This window comes from Phascolarctos cinereus, unplaced genomic scaffold, assembly GCF_003287225.1.
Source record: "Phascolarctos cinereus isolate Bilbo 61053 unplaced genomic scaffold, phaCin_HiC Scaffold_4;HRSCAF=312, whole genome shotgun sequence".
NCBI lineage: Eukaryota > Metazoa > Chordata > Mammalia > Diprotodontia > Phascolarctidae > Phascolarctos > Phascolarctos cinereus.
Window position 1 is genome coordinate 286,975,637 of NW_027555847.1, and position 23,438 is coordinate 286,999,074.

Genomic DNA, 23,438 nt, shown 5'->3' on the forward strand with positions numbered 1-23,438 from the left:
TTGCAGCCCTCTAGACAGCTCTCTCATGTCTATACCCCTGGTGGGAATCCATAGAAGCACCTGACTTCTCTTTAGAAGTTTAGATGGCATCTCATAAACTTATCCTTAGGGAGAAAAAGATTACTACTCCCTATTGTCTCACAGTCTGGCTGGTACTTCGAGAAAGAACGTCTAAAAACTTCTAAGGAGTTGATTCGACACTTGTATGTGTTTGCTAAAGCTGTGGAGCAGTTTTCTCTCTCAGTCAGTGTTACAATAAGAGAGAAAGGCAATGTTACAGTTACAAAAAAACAGCGGCCGGCCCGCAAACGGAGGCATCAGCAGCCTCCGCCCCCTACGTCCGGCGATTGGCTGGTTTCTGCTCATCATTTCCCTGCTAGGAAAAGGGAAGGGCCAGTGACGTTCGGGAGCCCAGCTGCAGCTTCTGCCACCTCAGTTGCACAAGGTGTTGAATCTGAAAGGAAAGGAGAGCATGAGTGAGACAGGCGCGGAGCGATAGGGAACGCCCCGGGACCCAGAGCAGAACCAGGGTGCCAGTGGAAACCTCCGACCTCTTCACTAGCATGCGAGGAACCGCCGCCGTCGCCGCCGCAGAAGCAGCAGCAGCAGCTACTGCCACTGCCACTGCCACTGCCACTGCCTTCTGTGTCCCTGATCTCTTGTGATCGGAGCTCCAGGCTTCCCTCTCATTTTATAGATTTTCATCCTCCCCTCTAACACCAAACGGAATCGTTATGCAGAGCGAAGGTGTGAAAGGGGGGAAAAAAGGATTTCCCTGGGCTGGCAAGATGCGCTCCATCAGGAAGAGGTGGACTATCTGCACGATAAGTATCCTCCTGATCGTTTATAAGACAAAAGAAATAGCAAGAACTGAGGAGCATCAGGAAACGCAACTCATAGGGTAAATGCAAAGTGTGGGTCTAACAAAAGCGATAGAAGACGTGATAATGTAGAAGAAGGAACAGCTGGAGAGGGCGTGTGTGTGTGTGTGTGTGTTTGTGTGTGTGTTTTGTGTCTGTTTAGCCTCTTAAATAAAATAGGCTCCCACTCAAATGTGTGTTTCCCCAGCCCCCACATCCTTTCCAGTAGTAGTTCAGTTGTGCATGTGCGGTCTTGATGCCTGAAGAAGTCAAAGGAGTAGTAACTACTCATGTAAACAACGAGTTAGTGGAAGGACTCCCCTTTAACCTTAGAGGTAGTATATAAGTGAGTTCTCATTATTTACCTTGCCCTCTATGTACACAGAGGAAATAGGTTGCTGAGGTGATGAGCTTTCAAACTCAAAAAAGTAGAGACTACCTTCCCTTCTCCTTCCTCTCTTCATTCTAACTATGTATCTCGGTGTAACAGAATTTCTAACTGTTTACAGCTAGTATCTCAGTTTTTATTTGCACTTTCTTTGAAAGTGTAAAGATGTCAAAGATGTTGACGTCTTGCAATCAGCTTTAAAAACTGGGACGCAGAACGCTACAAAATATCATTTTCTTCAGTTTCTTCGCTTCATTCAAATGGACAAATAGTTTAAGAACATTCCAAGGTCTCTTGATTTATTTTAGTGTTGCCCTTCCTTCCTCACCGTTTTTGTGACTTTCAAGTTTACTCAAGAGGTTACTACAACTTTGCTGCTATTGTACCTTGGCTGTAAAAACAGTTAAAAATCCATTTTTAGAAACAAATCTTCTTCAGACGACTAACCTCAGAAACTCCTTGTTAGCAGATATTTCTGCTAGTAGTTTCTTAATTCTCTCAGCTTTTACCCAGAGTGAAATCCTTAGTTAAAGCCACACTTTATGTGTCCCCGTTAAGGAGTGCTACCTCCCCTCCCCCCTATACACACACCAAACTTCTTGCACTTTTTTACCAGGCATAGACAGCTGCTCCCAAAGGACTAATAATCTAAGTTAAGAGGATGAGAAGAGGGGGAATTCATATAGGTAGACATTGCTAGTCTATAAGTAAGTCAGTGTATTAGAAATCTTGTAGCTAGGGGGTAGAGAAAGGTTTAATTGGCCTGTTTATCTAAGAAGTGTAAAAGATAGATTTGGGCGGGGGTGGGGTGGGGTGCAAGAGTATGTGTCTACCGGGGGAGAGGGTGTTGGGAGATCGAAAACCCGGCGCAGAGCAATTGACAAAGAGGACGCTTTTGATAAAGGGGGTGGTGGTGGAGGCAGTGGGCGGAGAGTATGGGATAAACCCTGCAGACCTGTCTCTCCATCTAACAAAGGGGGTCTCTGGAAAACTGATGGATGGAGAGTGAGATTTCCATAGATGGAGAAGGTCTTGCTTTCTCCTTGGGAACACCTAAGGGTAAGCCATTTCCAGAAATCAAGCTTTTGTAACTGAAAATAATTGCGAAAGGGCTTTAGTACCAGGGGAGCGTGCGGTCTACATGGCTCTCTCCACTGGGGAGATAGGGTGGGAGGGGCGCGTCTGGAGACAGAGACAGATACGACGTGTGCTTGTTACTACTCCAGTTGCTCGCCTGGAGCGTGTTTCAGTGGCGGACTAAGGCTGGTACCTCACCTACCCCTTCTTCCTGGGCGCAGCCGGCATGCTCTTCTCTTTCAGCCCCAGTTGAGAAGCTTCGAGACTTGAGGCTGCAGTCCCAAGCCGGAGGAACAGCGTAGGCGGGCCCCAGTTGCAGCTGAGGGTGCTGAGCTTGTGCACCCTCAAGAGCCAGAGTTGCGGTTTCCCCTTGGTGGTGTTATCTGAAAACAGGAATTGCTGTATAGCTTGCCTGTAACCAGTGTCTCTCAGCTATCTGAGGGCAGAAGCTGGGAGAAGACAGACCCCCAAAAAAGCATTAAGTAGGAGGAACCGAGAGGAACCAGGAGGAACCTTTTGTTGCGGAGAAACAGGTTTCTCTTCGATGCTGAAAAGGAGCTTGTGTGGCTCCGATATAACAATGTGTGCTCCTCCTTATTTAACTCCAGCAATTACTGTTTTGTGCAGCGAGACTATTGCCTGTCAGTCTGAGCTCCTCCCATTTCTCTCCGTCCCCCGCCCCCGTCTCAGGACCGGTCAGCTGCCTGACTGCTGCCCCCGCTTACTGCCGCCCCCTTGGTTCTTTCTGGGGTCTCAGAGTTATTTTTGCTGGCATCAACTCTAGACAGATGTCCCGTTTTGCCTGGGGCTTCTCCCATTCTCCAAGGTTGAAACTCGCGATACAGAGCACAATCTGGGAAGAGCCTGGGGCTTCTTGGAAATCTCAGCATTACTACAACATACAGAATTACTCTTAAAAGGCTTTACTGAACACAATTCTCTAATGACAGTTTTTCCTTTCTTTTCTTCCAAAGCCTCCCTTGAAGCCTCAGAGCATCCAGAGTTGTTTCTTTCAGATTAATAAGGCAGAAAGGTCCAGTTCTGTGTACACCAATATTCAAAATGTGAGTTAAGCAACAGAAGCAGTAGCTGGCCTTTGGGGGGCACTACATGCATTGCAGGTGGGCAGTAAGGTATGTCTGAGAGCCATCTACAGCTTGGAGCTGAGGTTTAGAGTTGGAAGGGACCTTAGACAGTATAATTATACATTCACTTCTTGAAAGTTCCAGTGTCCTGGGGGTCTAAAACCCTTCTCCAGAGCTTCATCTCTTTCCTGGGAGGGTCTAGTGTTTCAATTTAGAGTCAGCAATAACACCTTAAAACATGAATTTCCAAATACTGTTAAAGACAAATAGCTAGGAAAGGAGAGAAATAATGAGAACAGCAGTGCTTAACACAGCTTTTCCTCTTGTTCTCCCAATATGCCTATTCTGAGGACAACTGGAATCCTTGTGGATTGGTTGAAGAAAATGAGAATGTTTGGCCTGAATCCAAGAATCCTGAGGAAACTAGACACCTACCTTCATTTATTCAAAGAGTTGACTATTATATGGATGAGGAATTAGATTTGGATGTTTTGTTTATTTTGTTCTGGTTTAGGGTTTTTTGGCTCTTGAGGTCAAGGCTAGTAAAAGTTGCAAAGAAGCACATTTAGGCTTAATTTCAGAGGAAAACTCTCAAGCCTTCCTAATAATGAGAACTAAGCAGATATAGAGTGGGGTTCCTTGGGAGCTAGTGGTTTTCCACTCAGTATATAGGTCTTCAAGGAAAGGGTGATTAACTATATGTCAGTTATGTTCTAGAGCGGATTGGGGAGGGGAAGAGATTGAATTCTTAAAATATAGGTTGGACTAGATTGCTACCGAAGTCTTTTCCAGCTGAAATTTGGTGATTCCATGAACAGCAGCTGCTATAGCAAGCATATTGTGACCAAGGAGTAATTTTAGAGTTATTCTAAATATAAACAAAGAAGCACATTATGGAGAGACACTACTAGATTTGAGTTAGGGGACCTCCGTTCAGTCTCAACTCTATCATTCCTACTGTGTGACCTTGCCTGTCATCTATAAAATAAACGTAGTTGGATTAGTTTGATCTCCTAGATCTCTTCCAGCTACAAATCTCCAATTCTTTGACTTCTTGTAGTAGACTTTCCCTAAAATGCTCTTTGAGTTGATTTCCATTAACTAGTAACCATTTGAGAAGATGTAATATGTTTCAATGACATCGTTGACTGATCGATGTCTCCATAATGAGAGGATTTTTAATACCATTTTAAGAGATATTTGTTGTGGTATATAACTATTGTGCATATTATGCATATTTTATTAATATTATGCATATTTCATTAATATTATGCATATTTTAAAATGAAGCTAAGAATGAGGAAAATAATCAAGTAAATTAATCTAAATATATTATATGCTACTTATGTTTAGCTATTATAACTGTGTATTTTGTCCACCTGTATAAATTACCTAAATGTCTTTGTAACACACTATTTTCTTTAGGGTAGGAACTGGGATATAGACTAGATCTTTGGTTAAATTGGTATAAGGCAGTTTCCTTTACCAATGCAGGCCTGTACCTTCTTTGTAAACTAGGGTTTTGGAGAGTTGCAAATTGGAGCCTTAGAGAGTTGCCTAGAATGTCTAGGATCACACAGTCTGTATGTCAGGAGGGATTTGAAAAAAAAAACAGGTTTTAAGATGATCTCTGTGTCCATTATGCCATCATCTGGCTATTTTCTTTAAGAAATTTTATCTCATGTTCAACTTTATTAGCTTAAAAAAATCTCATCTTGTGTACAGTTAGTAAGTATATGTATTCTCTACTTCACTGGCAGTGTTCCTTCTAAGAGCAAAAGTTAGTTTAATGCTGTGTCTGAGTGAATCTAGTGCTGCATATCAAGAAATCCAAAATTGAGTCATCTAATTTAGCTTATACAGTAAGATGGAATTCTACTAATTGCTATTGGAGTTTTTAGGAACTGTGAAAAAAGTACTCTTTTACTGCCATATACCACTGTTTTAACATTATATTATGAAAAGGATAGCCAATTTGATCTTTGTGTGGGATTTAGGGACTCACATGACCATTCATTTTATAGTGGAGAATTTATGTCAAGTACAAGTGAAAACAAACAAACAAAATTGTTCATGAAGAGTTTTGCAGCATATTTTAATGAAAAACATTTGGGATAAAATTTTGTTATTCAAAAATATGATTAAAAGTATGCTATTGCATTATATTTGTAATCTATTTCAGGCTTTGTTGAATAAGTTGTGAAGATGCATGGGAAACATATTTCAAAGAGTAAATATTATTTTTGGGTACTAGTAACGTAATTAATGACTAGCTTCTGTTACCAGTGCCATACGGAAGGCAAGCTTAATGAATTATTTTTAGCTCAGTATAAGGGAGGATTTCTTCTGATATAGTTTTATATTGCATACTTTCTTTGATGTATTTTGTTACTTTTCCTTTAGGCATGTGTACTGTATTATATTGTAGAATAGGCTTATGCAAGAATGTGTTCCCTGAAGTTGTTTAGAAGTTTTGTTTTATCTGGGGAGAAGGAAATAAGATTGGCAACATTGTGCAGGGCACACACTGGAAGGAAAATATTCTTTAATAAGACAGGATGTTGCCAAGGTCATGAGTTAAATACTCATAGGAGCAATTGAAATTTCTAGAGAAAAACTGTGTCACAGCCTCAGATAGTACACCTGATACTAGCCATTTGAGACATCGTTGTTGGTGAAAAGCAGTTAGGTGAGGAAGTTTGTAGCAATGCCTTCTTTCGGTCATGTGCTGTGATATAGATAACCATTCCTATAAAGTCTAGTTAAACTGCTTGCCAGCTTGTTGATCCATTGATCTAGGCATATTTCAGATTTTCTGTGAACAAAACATGAAGTCAACAAGCACTGACTAAGAACCTGCTATCTGTGTCACCATGCTAGTATCAGGGATGCAGTAACAAAACAAGAATCCCTGGTCTCAAGATTACATTCTATTAAGGGAGTTTGGAGCATAATAAGCTGGAAGCACTGTGAGTACAGTGAATACAGTACTTGGCCTAGAGTTAGGAAGACCTGAGTTCAAATGTGGCCTCAGACATTTAACCTCTGTCAGCCTCAGTTTCCTGAACAGCAAAATGGGAATAATAAGAGCACCTAATTTACTGGATTGTTGTGAGGATGAAGTGAAATACTAGAAAGCATAGTGCCTGGCACGTAGTAGGTGCTGTATAAATCCTTATGCCCTTCCCCTTCCCTATATATAAAATGTATACAAAATAAACACAAGATAATTTTGAGAGGCAAAAGTGCACTTGCAGCTGAACTGGCCATGATGATGGGTCAGTAACCCCTCATATTCTTTATTAAATATTTCTCATTAAAAAAACTGAATGTATTTCAGTATATTCTACATTATTATTCAGTAAAATGTGGTTCTTGCTCATATATCTTTCCATAGAGACATGAGTGTTATGATGATAAAAAATACATTTTGATCATTCTAAGCACTTTTACAAGCATCATTTTACATGAGATAATTTCTACTTATAGAATGCTGCTGCTGCTTCGGCTGTTGACCTATTGTTAGTAGAACATGTGCTTTTGTGTTGCTTTTCCAAGACTGATGATATATTTGCACTTATCCATTCATAGTCTTAAAAGCCCAGCAACTAAAGCTCAAATGTTCTTTTCTGTCTGTCTATATTTTCATTTGTGGACATCTACAATTATTAGGCATAGAATATAAAAATTGACTTCAGTGCCATTGAATGCTAAATTCCCTATGTTCCCTTCTATCCCAAACAACCTTAGTAAGATGAATATTATTAGCCATGTATGGGAATGCTAATGTATCATTTTCATCAGTAAAGATATTTTAGGATATTAATTTTAAAAGAAATCTAAATTTGGGAGGGGGTGTTGACTGCAGATTTTCATTTGCACTGCTTCAAATTCTAACTATATCATTTAAAAAGAATGTAAAACAAAATACTGTACTATAACCCTCCAATTACAGAATTCATCCAGCAGCTGTTGCCCAGGCAAAATTTCCATTGATAGTGGGAGAGGTTTGCCTGCATAATAACTAGATAATAACTTGAAGATTGTGTAAAGCTCTGCCTTATATTTTAGAAGTGTTTTAGAAATCCTAAATATTTTAAAAGTCAATAATACATGAAGGAATAACTGTACATTTTGGAGCATCTTATCCTTTTTCATTGTCTCATCATAAGCAGTTGCATTTTTTAATGTCTGAGGCCATATTTATACCAACAAAAGAATAAAACATCTAAGCATAGGACCGATTCATTTTAGTGTCCAGGGATAAAATATTGAGGTAAACCGTTGGTTTGGAGGGCAGGTTGGTAGCACAGTAGACAAGAGTACCAGGCCTGGAGGAAAACCTGAGTTTAAATGTAGCTCAGACATTTACTAACTGTATGAGCCAGGGCACATCACCTAACACTGTTTGCCTCAGTTTCTTCATCTGTAAAATGAGTTGGAGATGGAAATAGCAAACCACTTTAGTATCTTTGCTAAGAAAACCCAAAATGGTGTCATGAAGAGTCAGACATGACTGAAAACACACACACACACACACACACACACACACACACACACACACACACACACACACCTGCTCAGTTCAGGACCATTCTCCTCATTTTCTTAATTTTTTGAAACCAGAGTGAATGATAGTTAATAGTCTAATTAGCCCAAAAAGAGAAGGAAAGTGTCTTATATACCATCATTTTCATTGTCTGTAGAGGAAGAAGAGTACAGACATTTGAATAAATGATTTAAAAACTCTCATAATGACCTTTCTTTCATGCAGACAAGGCTTTATTCCAAAAAGTATGTGTAAGCACCCACTATGGGCTATTTCCCAACTATATGGCTTAGGTTTTCAAATAGTTCTTCAGGTTCTATGTGGCCCTTCTAAAACTGTGTAGCTCACTAAGTATGCTTCCTATTAACAACCAACCAACACATACAACTGACCCTAAGTGAAATCTTATACTAATCTGACATAATAAAAATAGTAACTGTAAGTCATTCCTCCCATAAACCCAGGGAGTACTACAAATACACACAGTGTCCATGGGAACTGTGGGCTTTAACTTGAAGGAGTCCAATAGTAGTAGGCACACATATAGGATACATGGATGTCAAGATAACTCACAACTCCTGGTACTGTTTACTCCCTCAGGTTAAGTGGCTAGCTGCTGTAGACCTGTTTTATGGGGTGTGTGTGTGTGTGTGTGTGTGTGTGTGTGTGTGTGAGAGAAATCAATATCGGGTCTCCTACTGCTTGAGTAGTTCCCCATCAAAGCTATTGGTGTAGCAAAGTGTGTGTGGGGGGGGGTTTGAGAGAAATTCTTTCCCTGTCCCCATCCTTAACAGTTCCTCCCCAGATAGTTCCTTGCTTGAAATCTCTGCCATCCTTGAAATGCCAAAAATTCATCCAGGGTTTGTCTAATTAAATAACCTAGGGGCGTGGCAAATTTGTTTTGCTTATTTGCCTCAACTTAAGAGGTGTCCATACTTCATAAAGAGATTATTTTCTATGATTTGAATAGGTGTCCATACTTCATAAAGAGATTACTTTCTATGATTTATCAACTAAAGGGTTGGGAGTAGAAAAGAGAGAGAATTAACTTTCCTCCTGTCTTACACATGAATTTATGTTCTGGTATAATTATTTCCCTCTCACCCTCACTGCTCTCTTCAGTCAGCCTTATCCCTATAAGTACCACAGAATGAATTTCATTGGGGTCACATTCACTGGTATGTCTATTTCATCATAAATTCAAATTAGATTATTTTGGAATGTTTCTGAAAAATTATTGTGTTTCTTAACTTTAAAAAAGTTCATTTTTTGTTTTACATTTCAGAGATGGTGAGCTGTGTTCCAATAGACCACTGGTCAATAGTTCTAATAAAATCATTCGAACGGGTGGATCTTCAATCTTTCAGCACTCTGTGGAAGGTTGGAAAATCAATTCCTCTTTGGTCTTGGAGATAAGGTAAGCAAGACAGCGCAATTCGTATGATTCTTTGTCCTATAGCTTTTTGAGGACAGCAAACTTACCTAGACCTTAAGATTTATAATTTAAAATGAATATTTTTTAATAAAATACTGTAATGCCTCTATTAGCTGTGTCCCCATTAAATGGAAGAAAGCTGATAAAACTCAAATCATTCTGTCATCTGAATGTTAAGGAATGGCTATGTGGGGTTGATGTGATACCCCTTTCATGAGAAAAGAATAAAAAATATCAATGTAGTTTTCCTTCAGTAGTTGTTATTTTTATGTATTTATTTATGTATTTATTTATGGTTTTATTTATAGGCAGTTGGAGTTAAGTGACTTGCCCACGGTCACACAGCTAGTCAGTGTTTGGTCTGAGGCTGGATTTGAACTCAGGTCCTCCTGACTTGAGGGCCGGTGCTCTATCCACTATGCCACCTAGCTGCTCCGTCTTTTAGTAGCTGTTAACTCAGTATAAATATTCATCTTTAGCTCTTTCATCAATACTTTGAAATTCTACACTGCACTCAAAAAATTCTAATAGTACTGCAGTTATTTGTGTTCCTGTCTTCCCTCCCTACTGGTCTTTAAAATCCTTGATGAGACAGATTAAATATTATCATTTTTACAATTGATAAAATTAATCTTTAGAATATCCTACTGTTTATAAAGTGTTTTCTACACAACTCTGTGAAGGAATGTAAGTTAAAATTATATTCTCTCTGATTTAGGGACCAGAAGGCTGTAGCCAAATTGCTTATTTATGATTACATGTGTACTAAATAGATATCATTGTAGGATTTTAATCCTTTTCTACTTTTACAAGTGATCTCATTCCATTCTGTGTCCAACACATTGCCTCCTCTGTTATCCTCACTCTTCCATTTATTTTCAATCTTTCTCTGTCTGTGGGATCATTCCCTACTGCCAAAAAAAACATGCCCATGTCTCCTCTATCCTGAAAAAAGTGCTCCCTTGATCCTTCCATCCCCTCTACCATCATTTTGCCCTTTTGCTCTTTGTAGCTAAAGTCCTCAGAAAGGCCATCTATAATAGGTACCTCATTTTCTCTCTTCCCCCTCTGTTCTTAACTCCTTGCAATCTGGCTTCTGACTTTCTCCTTCCACCAAGATTGTTCTCTTCAAAATTGCTAATGATTTCTTAGTTGCCAAATCCAGTGGCCTTTTCTCGGTCTTCTTTGTGGCCTTTGACATTTTTGATCACTCTTTCCTCTTTGATACTCTCTTCTTTCTAGGTTTTCAGGACACCACTCTCTCAGTTGGTTCTCTTCCTATCTGACTGCTCCTTCTCTGTCTCCTTTAATCATGCCCTCTAACAACATAAGACCCTCAGGACTTTTTTGTCCTGGGTCCTCTTCTCTTCTCCCTCTGTACTACTTCAGTTGGTGATCTCATCAATTCCCATGGGTTTAATTGCAATTTCTTTGCTGATTGATCCCCAAATCTACCTATACTGCCCCAAACTATCTACTGACCTCCAATCTTGCATCTCCAGTTACCTTTTGAACATCTTGAGCTGGATGTTCAGTAGGCATCTTAAACTAAACATGCCCAAAACTGAAGTCATTATCTTTCTCACCAAAAACCCCCATCCACCCCTCCCCCCACTTACCTTCCCTGTGACTGTAGAGGACAACACTATACTTCAGGCATGCAGCCTAGGAGTCATCCTAGACTCTTCACTGTCTCTCACCCCCTATATCTAATCTGTTGCCAAGGCCTGTCAGTTTCACCTCTTAAACATCTCAAATATGCCCCCTTCTCTTCATTGACCCTTTCACTGTTCTAATGCAGGACTTCATCATGTCATGCCTGGACTATTGTAATAGTCTGCTAGTAGTCCTGAGTGCTTCAGGTCTCTTCCGAATCAAATCCATTCTCCATTCAGCCACTAAAGTAATTTTTCTGAAGTGCAGGTCTAATCATGTCACCCCAGTACTCAATAGCCTCCACTGGCTTCATATGCCTCCAGGAGCAAATACAAAATACTCTGTTTAGCATTCAAATCCTTCATAACCTAGCCCCCTCCTACCTTTCCAGTATTCTTAAACCTTACTCCCCAGCATGTGCATGTATACTTCAATCCAGTGACATAGATCTCCTAGCTGTTCCATGAGCAAGACACTTAATTTCTTGGCTCTGGGCATTCTTTCTGGCTGTCCCCATTGCCTGTATCACTGTCCTTCCTCATCTTTGCTTCCTGAGTCACTTGGCTTCCTTTAAGTTCCAACTAAAATTCTACCTTTTACAGGAAGCCTTTTCCAACTCCTCTTAATTCTAACATCTTCCCTTTGTTAATTATTTCCTATTTGTTCTGTATTGCTCTGTCTATATTTATTTGCATGTTCTCTCTGCCGTTAAAATGTAAGCTTCTTGAGGGCAAGGACTGTTTTTTGTTTCTTTTTGTATCCCTAGGATTTAGCACAGTGACTGGCACATAGTAAGCATTTAATACTGTTGTTTGAGTGTGTTATCTGAAATCAAATCTGATGACTCTTTCTATTACCTGGCACTGCTTTTCACACACTACCTGACTTCTGCTTTAGTAGTTCAAGGTTCTGTGATTTGGCTGGTATGAGTATCCCTTCCACGGACATGATCCACAGATCATACTTCCTCAGTGACTTCAGTAGTCTTCAGGGATTTCCGCAGCCAGAAAACTCATCGCCCAGTGGCTTACCTGAAAACCAACCTTCTTTAAAACGTAACTAGTCTTGGGGGCAGCTAGGTGGCACAGTGGATACAGCAGTGGCCCTGGAGTCAGGAGGACCTGTGTTCAAATCCAGCCTCACACCAAACACTTGACACTTACTAGCTGTGTGACCCTGGGCAAGTCACTTAACCCCAATTGCCTAAGAAACAAAAACAAGCAAAAAAACCCCATAACTAGTCTTTAGAACATAGATATAAAGTTCATCTGTAAGTTCATACTTGAAACATGCTCCAGCTTGTGGTACTTGTCAGAGGTTGCACTCCACTGGAGTGCCTTCAAGATCCCAAGGTCACCTTCAGACCACAAGGCAACACTGGAGCAGGAATTTAGTGGATACTCCCTCTGACACATAATTGATCTTTGTGTCTCCTTCCTGGACCAAGCACAGAGTTGTACTCAACAACAAATGCTTGATTAACGTTTGTCAGACTGAATGTTGTAGATTCTCTTACAGTTATTCCCATAACTTTTCTAGTAATAATTATTGATGTATCAGAAAAAAAAATTGTGGCTTTCTACATATTTATTTTGGTGATTATCATATGTAAAGATGAAGCTTCCTTTTCGTACTTTGGTGGTATAAACTATCAACATTGATATGAGGAAAAGGCTTTACAAACTTTAAGGGATTATGTAAATATGAATTATGTTTCTTGTTATAACTATTGTTATTATCTTGGGAACCTATGCATAAAGGAGTCATCCAATTACTCTATTTCCTGTTTGCCTGGATGACTTACTCTTAAGAATAGATGAATAATACATCATGGGTATTAGTTTGTACCTCTTACTATCTTGTCACTCCAGATTGTACACTGTATATATCTATGTAAGCCACCAAAATGCATTTCCTAAACATTCATTAATAACGAGGAAATGGTTTAGTATCACGTAAAGGAGGTTTAGAAAAGTCAGGAAGGTGGGTTTTTCGTTTGCTTCATTCTGATTGTTAAATCTAGATAGAACTTTAGCTTAAATGTGAAGTTTCAAAGAATTTATGCCCTACAGCATGATCATTTTATTGTACTAATATTTATAAAATATGAATTCTGCAATTAGCAGTGCTCATACATAGTAAAGAATTTGTGATTGGGGGAGGATTTATGACTTAAGTGAATCTCATTTATTTTTCTCTTAGGTGGTAGTACGCTTAGCATAGTGCAGGTAGCTATGTATATTTGTTAAATGCTTTAAGGCAAAGTTTATATATCTAAATTAAGAAATTAAAATTTACCCTTAAAATAAAATAGTTATGGTTTATTTCATGAACTACCATAGATGATAATCCCTTGTTGTTGTTGCTGTTCAGTTGTTTCAGTTATGTCTGACCCTTTGTGACCCCCTTTGGGGTTTTCTTGGCAAAGACACTAGAGTGGTTTGCTGTTTCCTTCTGCAGTTCATTTCACAGATGAAGAAACTGAGGCAAACAGAGTTAAGTGACTTGCTAAGGATCACATAGCTAGTGTCTGAGGTCAGATTTGAACTCAAGAAGATGAATCTTCCTGAATCTAGGCTTGGCACTCTATCTACTGTACCACCTAGTTGCCCCATAATTCTTTCTTCTTGCATGTAATATTTCACTGTTCTGATTGTTCCTGACATGAATTCTGTGCCTCAGAATCTCCAGACTCAAAATACTTCTGAGGCAGCATGCACAGGGGTGGGGAGCCTGAAGCCTTTGAGGCCACAGGTTTCCCTCATCTAGATAGTGAAAAGAGCACTTTCTGTCAATCAGAAGACCTGAGGATCTGGTGTTTACTTCCTTTGACACCTTGGCAAGTTACTTAACCAGACCCTGTTTAGGTCTCAGTTTTCTAATCTGTAAAATAAACATGTTAGACCAAATGTCAACAGACATTCCTTTCAGCTCTAGAATTATGATGCTATGAGTACTTTTGAGTGTGGCCCTTGCCACAAGAAGCTTACAGTGCTAGAGATTAAGATATGTTCACCTACAGAGGAGGTAGGGTTTGATTTTCTCCTACCTGAATTGATGTCACTTGATTCAGCCATGGGAGATACTGGCAAAATAAAAAAGGTGTCAACACTTGGTGATGCTTTTAAAGGGAATGTGAACACCTCTCTCTGAGTCAGAAGGGGCAGAAAGAATTGTCCTATTTTGTAAAGGGATCAGGGAATGTTAATACCTTGTTACCACTTCATTTGTGACTAAGAAATCCCTTCTCCACTGCACACATAAAAATAAGATGGACATGTACATAGTAGGATGGGAAAAGTATTGAAATATATATTCTTGAGTAGTGAGAAAAATTTGGATCTGAATTTGGGTCCTTACTGCCAATTAATGTATATTTGGCCTTTGACCAGTTTGTAACTTTTCTATGCCTTAGTTTTCTCATCTGCAAAGTGGGGATAATACCATCACCTCACAGGCTCTGAGGCTTGAATGAGATAATAAATGTAAAACACATTAAAACCAGAGAGTATTATTAAAATACGAGATTTTATAATTATTATTACTATATGTTCTTGGTTAAGTCACTTAGGTAAGTTACCTCTCTGAGCCCAAGTTTTCTCATCTATAAAGTGAGGGTAAAAATATTTACACCACCTACACCAGAGTTGGATTGTAGAACTCAAATGAGAAAATACGTAGAATTTATAATTATGAACTGCTATGAAAATTAATTAATCCTGTTCCAGATGGTATTGAGAGGAATTCAGAGGAGGGAAAACCAATGAGGACTTTTAGCAGGAGTAACATGATCTAACTAACATTTTAGGAAGACAAACCTGGTGAAGTCATGGAGGATAGAGTGGGAAAGGGAGATTGAAGGCAGAGAGAGGCCAATTAGAGAATATAGCAAGAGGTGATGAGAGCCCATATAAAAGTCCTATGAGTAGGGCAAAGGGGATGGATATAAAAAATCTTCCAGAGGTAGGGGTTTAAAAGCTAAACAGAGAAGCTTATATTTGATCTTAGAAGCAAAGGTGAACCACTGGAATTTATCATGTTGGGAAATAACATGATTAGACCTGCACTTTAGGAAAATCATTTTGGTAGATGTGTGGATGACAAATTGGAGAGGGTTGAGACTGGAATCGTGTAGTCCAATTAGGAGGATATTGCAGTGGTCTAGGATAGAGGTGATGAGTGCCTGAGCAAGAGTGGTGGCCATATAAGTAGAGAGAAGTCACAGATTTGAGAAATGTTCTGGAAGTTAAAATGACCAGATTTGACAACTGATTAGATTGTGAGGGCTGAGACAGAGAGAAAAGTCAAGGATAATGTCAACGTGATTTAAAGGATAGTGGTGTCCTTGGGAGAAATAGGGATCCTTGGAAGGCAGATGGATTTTGAAAAGCTAATGAGTTTAGTTTGGGACAGGTTGATTTTGCTCTGACTTTGAAACTTCAAATAGGCAGTTGGAGATATGAGGCAAAAGATCAAACTGGATAGGCATGATGTGTACTCCCACCTCACTTTTGCTTCTTAGAATCAGTTTCCCTCAAAACTGGTTAATTGACACCTTCTATATGAAGCCTTTCTTGATTCCTCCATCTGATAATGCACCTCCAAATTAATACTGTATTTATTGTGTATGTGCTCAGTTTGTTTGTATTGTTTCACTTGAGAAAATGTAAGCTTCTTGAGGGCAAGATTACTTCATTTTTATCTTTATATCCCCAGCTCCTAGCACAGTGTCTGATGCTTTAATTGCTTGTTGATTGATTGATCGAAGAAGTGATATAAGCTTGAACCAAGACAATAACAATGAGAATAGAGTGATAGAATTGTTGTGAGATAAATCATGGAGAAAAACTCAACAAGACATTGATTCAATGAGGTTAGCAAGCAAATGAAGAGAAGAATGTGTGGGGAAAGGTACTTGGGAGAAGAATGCTATTAACAAGAATAGGAAATTCAAGTAGAGAATTAATTTCAGCAATGTCATAATGTTACAGGTTTTAAATATGTTGAGTTTGAGAAGATAGTGGAACATAATTGCATATCCCAAGCAAAGATCTAGGATTCCATCTTTATAGGAGCTCTCTCCACAGATATTTTTGTATATAGATGGGTCATGAATTGCTAGAGCAAAAATGACGAAACAAAAGCAGAAACCCTCAACCTCCCAAAAAAATCTCCCCAAAAGCCCTTTAATTCAACAAATACTTATTAAATGCCTAGTATGCTCAAAATTTTATGTCTTTACTTGGTGGCCAACCCTGTAATGTACCTTTTCATTGATGTTGGTCCTTGGCCAGTAGATACATAGACTATTCCTTTCTATTCTGGAAAAGTCAGTGCTTGTGCTCTGTTTACATAGCCTTCAAGAATCTAGGGTAACTTCCATGTGACAATGAGGCAATGGTATGGGTTTTCACTGGAAAATGGTAAGACAACCAACTCCTGGGAATATGCAGTAGGCTTTTGGAAATGTAGAATTGATGTTTAAAAGAGGACAGAAATGCAAGTTATCTGTTTTTAAGTTTTAATTGAAAATATGAGAGAAAATGAGATATTGTGTGGGAGTAGAGAGGAAAACAGAAAGACAAGGATTGAACCTTAGAGTATACTTACATTAGGCTATTGAATGGGGAAGAAAAAACAGTGATGAAGTTAGTTAGTCAATAAGCATTAATCACCTGGTATAAGCAAGGTGCTATGCTAAACTTTGTAAATACTAAGAAAGGCAAAGCACAGTCCATGAGCTCAAGAATCTCACAGTCTAAATGAAAAGAAGTTGAACCGGGGCGGCTAGTGATTAGAATATTGGGACCTGAGTTCAAATGTGGCATCAGATACATAACACTTACTAGCTGTATGACTCTGGGCAAGTCACTTAACCCAAATTGCCTCAGCAAAAAAAAAAGTCAAACCAGGATAGTTTAAAAAATGATAGGATTAGGTGTACATAATTCAAGCATACAGTAAGTAGGCTGTTCATACCTAGGATGTTCATACCATTGTGGGGGACACTGATGGATCTATGAAGATAAGTAATACAAAGTCACCCTCTTCAAGAACTTTATAATGTGATAGAAAAGAGGAAGCATGCAACAATAAGTCATATTTATATGTTTAATATTTATAAAGCATTTTATTTACAAAACCTTATGAAGTTGATATGAATATTGTCATCCCTATTTTATATATGATGAAATTGAGATTTGGTCAGTTTATACAGCTTTTTCACAAAGACTGAAATTAAACTCAGGCCTTTTAACTCCAAGTTAAATGCTCATTCTATTTCATCACACCACCTTTCACTATGTGCAGGAATAACTTCATTAAGTAGTAGTGTATGATCAGCTCAAGCACACTCAGTGCTTTTTTTTTTTTTTACAGACAAGTATTGGGTATTTGGTGAATTAAACTGAGTAGATCTAGTGAGGGAAAAATCACTTCTTGATGGAAGAAAAGGAAAGCCTCATGGAGAAGACAATATTTTTAAGTTAAACCTTGAAGGATGATTAGGGTTTTAGTGGAAAGCAATGGAGAAAAGACAAAAAAAAAATGACAAGCTCAAAAGCATAGAAATGGGAAAATGTGAATGAGGAATTGTCCAGTTTGGCCAGATTGTAGAGTACATGAAACAGAGGATGGTGAAATAATGTTGGAAAAGCCTTGGTACTAGATTGCGGAAATCCTTGAATGACAACTTAAGGTGTTTCAACTTTAGTTTATAGCCGTTGGAGGCAACACTGAAGATTTTTGACTAGGAGAGTGATATTATCGTTTGTACACATTTAGTAGATTGATCTGGTGACTGTTTATGGAGTTGATTAAAAGGCAGGAGAGATGAGAAGGGGCCACTTAGGATGCTATTGTAACATTTTAGGTGGAAGTTATGGAAGCCTTGGGATAGACATCAGGCAGTGAGGGGAAGTAGAAACAAAAGGCAGCAGGATTCTGTAAGCATAAAGGTGTAAGTGAAATCAAGAAATCCAGAGACCTTAGTACTCATCCTGGAGCTGACATTAACTAGCTGTATAGTCATAAACAAGGAGATTGACCTCTCTGGGACTTAAGTTTCGTCATTTATAAAACAAAATCTTAATTTCCAAAGCTAATGGCTCCTCATCCTCCTTGACTTCTCTGCTATCTTCTGCTTCTTTTCTGTTTGTTTAATTACACCTCTGTTTCCTTTACTATTTTTTTTTTATCCAGCTTATACCCAGTAAGTGTGTGTTCCTCAAGGATTTTTCTTTGGCTCTTTTCTCCCTCTGTACTACTTCATTTGGTGTCCTCATCATCTCCTGTGGATTCAATTGCCACCTCAGTGCATTTAGATTCTCAGATCTGTTTATCCAGATCTAATCTTTCTACTGACCTCCAGTTTCCCCTTACCAACTGCCCTCATTAATCATCTGTCTTCTTTATCTCTCATCTATCTGCCCAATCCCTCATTTTTTTTATGCAATTGGGGTTAAGTGACTTGCCCAGGGTCACACAGCTAATAAGTGTCAAGTGTTTGGTCTGAGGCCAGATTTGAACTCAGATCCTCCTGACTTCAGGGCCACTGCTCCACCTAGCTGCCACCCTCATTTTTTTTAATATAAGGATAAATGAAGTCCAGACAGTTTGTGAGTTTTCCGTAGTCACAGAGTTACTTCATTGCTTGTTCTCTATGCTTAGAAATGTCATATTATTAATTCCTGGAGTTGTTTAATCTTAGAAATATGCAGATGACTTATTAACATTATTATAGGTTAGTTTATATGAATAAAAGAGATCTCTTTATGTAAATAAAAAAGATCTTTCCACAAAAAATACTTTTTCAAAACTACCAATGATTTTATACAGTCCCACATATATTACCTTGTTGAATCAAATGAGTGTAACATGAATATCACAGGTACTTAGTAGAAAGTCACATATAGCTATTAATCAGCACAAGTCTAATCAGTACAAAGGGAAGTAAGAGTATTGGCAGGAATGGGGAACATGTGGCCACAAGGTACATGTGGCCTAGGTCCTTGGGTGCAGCCTTCAGAGTGAATCCAAGTTTTACAGAACAAATCTTTTTATTAAGGAGATTTGTTGTATGAAGTTTGGATTCAGTCAGAAGGCTGCACTTGAGGACCTAGAAGGCCACGTGTGATCTTGAGGCTGCAGGTTTCCCAACCCTGGTCAGTAAAGAAGTTCTAAGCACTGTCTGATCTCTCAGAGAAGGTCATGGATGATAAATGTATAGCCCAAAGGCTCTTTTGTATCTTGATAACATCAGAAATTAAGGAAAGCCCCAAAAATGTTGGGGGGAGGAGGTACTTGGATGTTGAACATGGACAAGACATGGACAACAGTCATAGGATGGGTTGTGATCTACATTTGAAGAAATATACAAATCACTGAGCTCCCAGAGCCGTAAGGAGAATAATGTAGGTACTTAATTTTTCCTTTTTTAACTTTAAATAATTGAAATTCTGTTGATCTGCACTATACTTATGTATATGGCTCACTGTTTGGGGGATGTTGGAGCCAAAAATACTAATTATAAATTGAGTTAAATGATTCACTGCTATGCCTTTGGTGCCACCTTAAAAATACAATAGATTGTTTTCACATTTCTGATTAGAAGGTGATTGGTACTAATTTATTATAACTGATAGTATGAATAGAAAATTGATGCTGTTTTTTCATGCTTTCTCCTTAAGAATTAAATCAAGAAAGAAACACACAGTACCATGCTGAGCCAATCTTAAATAATACATTTAGTTGTCAGGTCTTTCCAATGAACAAATAATTTGTTTAAAAATGTACAATAACAAATAGTTCATAAAACTTACTGAAGTATGTAAGCCATAGTGACTAGTGGTTGTTAAATAAGTATAATAATGAAGTGTTTAAAAATGTTAAAAAATGCCTGATTTTAGTCTGACTTTTTCAAATAGATTTTGAGACACCATTACTATAATCACCAAGAACTGTGAATTTTGCTTTTAAAAAAATATTCAAATACCCACAGTATCTATTGAATATATGAGCTTGAGGGGCCTCAGAATCCATCCCCTTCATTTTACAGTAGAGGAAATTGAGGCCCCTCATAGCTAAATGATTTATCAGAGGCAATCTTCTAATTCAAGAGACAGGGTTTTTCACAGCACCATGTTGTTTTCCACTCAGTAATGGTATTGTATCTTCTTTAAATGTATTCAGATCTGTCCTCTGTAAGGATGTAAAGGATCTTAATTAATACTAATATTAATTCTTGGAAGATTATTAAATTGATAATGTTGTATCAGTCATATTTCAGTGAATCATAGGATCATGGCATCATAGTTGTGGAGTTGGTAGGGACCTCAGAGACCATGTACTCCAACTTCCTCATTTTATAGATTAAGGAAACTGAGGGTCAATTAATGGTGGTTGAGAGACGTACTCAAGGTCACAGAAGCAATCAGAATCAGAGTCTGGATCTGAATTCCAAGTATAGTATCAATACTCTTTCCTCTGTGCAATTAAATCATATTTGAATACTTTTCAAAGGAGTTAAAATAAAATGTTAGCATTATAATCCTTTCATAAAATCCTCAATAAATTACCAGATAATTAATATGTGAAACTTACTCTTGGTTAAAATTTGAAATATCCATATATTTTAAGGTAATCTAACCCATTATTCCCTAAAGAGCACCCCACCCCTCTTTCAACTACATCTGCCATTAATGCACCAAGAAGGTATTCCCATATATTCACCATAGATTTTTATCTTTAGAGAGTTCTACCAGAGAGTGTATTAGATGTATATGTCTGTTATACTTTGAAGGTTCTGAAAGTTTTAGTTCAAGGTTTACACGTTTCACAGTAACTTCAAAATTATGATAATTAACTTGGCTTTAAATAGAGGAAGCCTTTGCTTGAGGACCTAAAGTGAGGGGGAACTCACTACTTCCCATTATTGTTCTAATTGTTAGAAAATCTTTCCTGATGTCAAACCTGAAATGACCTTTCTGAAACTTCTACCTATTCATCCTGGTTTTGCTTTCTTGAGTCATGTAGAATATCTATTCCTTCTTTCACAAATCCTTTTAAATTCTTGAACTTAGCTATCATGTACCCCATGAGTTTTTTCTATCCAGTCCCTCCAACTGATCCTCTTATGCTATGGACTCACCCTTGCTCTCTACTTCTGAATACTTTGTAGCATTTAGCTTATTCAGTTGTTTAGTCATTTCCATTTGACTCTTCGTGACCCCATTTGGAGTTTTCTTGGCAAAGGTACTGGAATGGTTTGCCATTTCCTTCTCCAGCTCATTACAAATGAGGAACTGAGGCAAACAGGGTTAAATGAGTTGCCCTGGGTCACACAGGTAAGTTAAGTGTCTGAGGACAGATTTGAACTCAGGAAGATGAATCCAGACCCAGCACTCTCTGCTGCCCTACCTAGCCACCCTTCCTAAAACTCTAGAAAGGAATTCAATCTTCTGAAGTAATCACTGACCATGGCAGAGTAAAACTTGATTATAATTTTATTCCTGGAAGCTATATATTTCTTAATAGTCCAAGATCACATTCTCTTTTGGGGTTGCTACATCACATCCCGACTCATACTGCTTTGCATGCCACTACATACCTTTTTCAAGCAAACTGTTTTCGGGCTAATTTTAACAGAAGTCACAATCAGAGGCTTTTCTAGTGAGCTCTTTTAAAAAAAAGGCTGCTATTTGAAAATTTGATAACATATGCAAATAGATTTGGACGTAACATCAAAAGATAGGCCCACTGATACATTGTTGGTAGATCTTTAAATTCACGTAACCATTATGGAAAATAATTTGAAATTATGCAAGAGAATTTGCTAAACTTTTCAAACTTTTTGGCCTAGCATTCTCCTTAATGTGATGCTCTTAGGATGTCAAAGACAGAAAGGAAAGTCCCACACTCACCACTTGAGCAAAATTTTTGATGTTGTTGTAGCAAAGAATAAAACAAAACAAGCAAATGGGTGCCTTTTGCCTGGTTGGACAAATTGTGTTAAATAAATATAATATCTAATTTTTTCAAAGACACATATATTAAGAATTAATATGTGTGAGGACATTTTAATGACCTGATACAGAACAAAGCAATCTGAGCCAGTCAACAATATGAAAGGTGGCTACATTAATGTAAATGAAAGCTGCCTTTAGGCAGCTGACATTAGATAAAATATAGAAAATGAATTTCAGTCCCGAGAGAACAGATGAAGAAACATTCTTCCTTTGGCTTGGTTGAATGATTGAGACCATGGATATGAGTCATTGCACACACTACCAAGGAGTTTTTTGGTGTGTTTTTTTTTTCTTGGGAGGGGGAGGGGGCAGGGAAATTATCATAATAGGAATTGATTGGCGTACAAAAAAAAGCACTAAATTTTTTTTAAATGCAGCTTTACACATAGATGTATATAGTGACAATACAGATCAAGTACAGAGTAATGGTTTTAGACAGTAAATAGTTTTAGTAATGGTTTTAGAATGGCTTTAGATTGGTTTGGTTTTGTTTGGGGCTGTGTGTAGGAGTGGGGTGTGGCAATTGCTTCTTTTAAGTCAGCACAGGAAATACATTCTGCTTTGACTGTTGGAAACTAAACCATGAAGTGAGTCTTGTGCTAGTTCCTCTTTTGTTTGACATTAAAAGCAAGTCTTTAAATATTTTTTCTTGTCTTTTTTAGAATACTAATGTTTGATTTAGTTTTCTTTCTGTTGTTACTGTTCCTGATGCAGATAATTTTCCTCTTGGCTTCTTGTAATCAGGCTTTATTTTCAATTTCCCCTTAAACTGTTGAATGGCTAAGTTCCAGTTAAATATAGTAGTCAGGTTGTCATTCTTTCAGTGACATTTAGTTGCATCACCTTCTCTGAGAAACTACCCTTCTTTCCCACTTACTAGTTGTGTTTCTGGAAGCAAAAGGTGGGAACCTCATGTTCAGGGAACACTGTTCATTTCTCCCTCCAAAAGTATCTCAGATGTCCACTGATTCCCTTTCTGTTGTTAGGGGACACAGATCAAAGCATTTATTAAGGTGGCGTATTAAGAAATATGACATTTCCCTTGTAAACCCGGGAAGCAACATCCAAACACACACACACACACAGTAGGCAGTGCCAGTGAAGAGAGAGGATACATATAGAGATCACAAGTAGTAAGCCACTTGTGAAAGGAAAATATACAACCAGAACTATGTTCATTGATCTTTGAGTGACCCAGTCTCAATTACATGCTGCCACATATTATTCTTCTGAAATCCTTGGCCAGGGTACTTCTCTTTTAGCCAGCTTTTTTAGACAAAACCAACACCTTTACTCTAGGACCACCAGAAACATCCCTTGTTTTGTTTCCTCAGTGTTGGCTCAGTTCTGGGTACCCTAGTTTA

The 23,438-nt window shown here is 38.2% G+C and overlaps 1 protein-coding gene across 1 annotated transcript in view; it reads left to right on the forward strand.

Annotated features, from left to right (window-relative positions):
- Window positions 1–385: 385 nt before the first annotated feature.
- ST8SIA4 (ST8 alpha-N-acetyl-neuraminide alpha-2,8-sialyltransferase 4) overlaps window positions 386–23,438 on the forward strand; it is a 144,795-nt gene continuing 121,742 nt past the window's right edge. Inside the window, exons 1-2 of the mRNA XM_021009284.2 lie at window positions 386–901; window positions 9,245–9,376. Coding sequence (XP_020864943.1) covers window positions 735–901; window positions 9,245–9,376 — 299 coding nt within the window. The 5' untranslated portion in view covers window positions 386–734. The remainder of the gene's footprint in view (window positions 902–9,244; window positions 9,377–23,438) is intronic.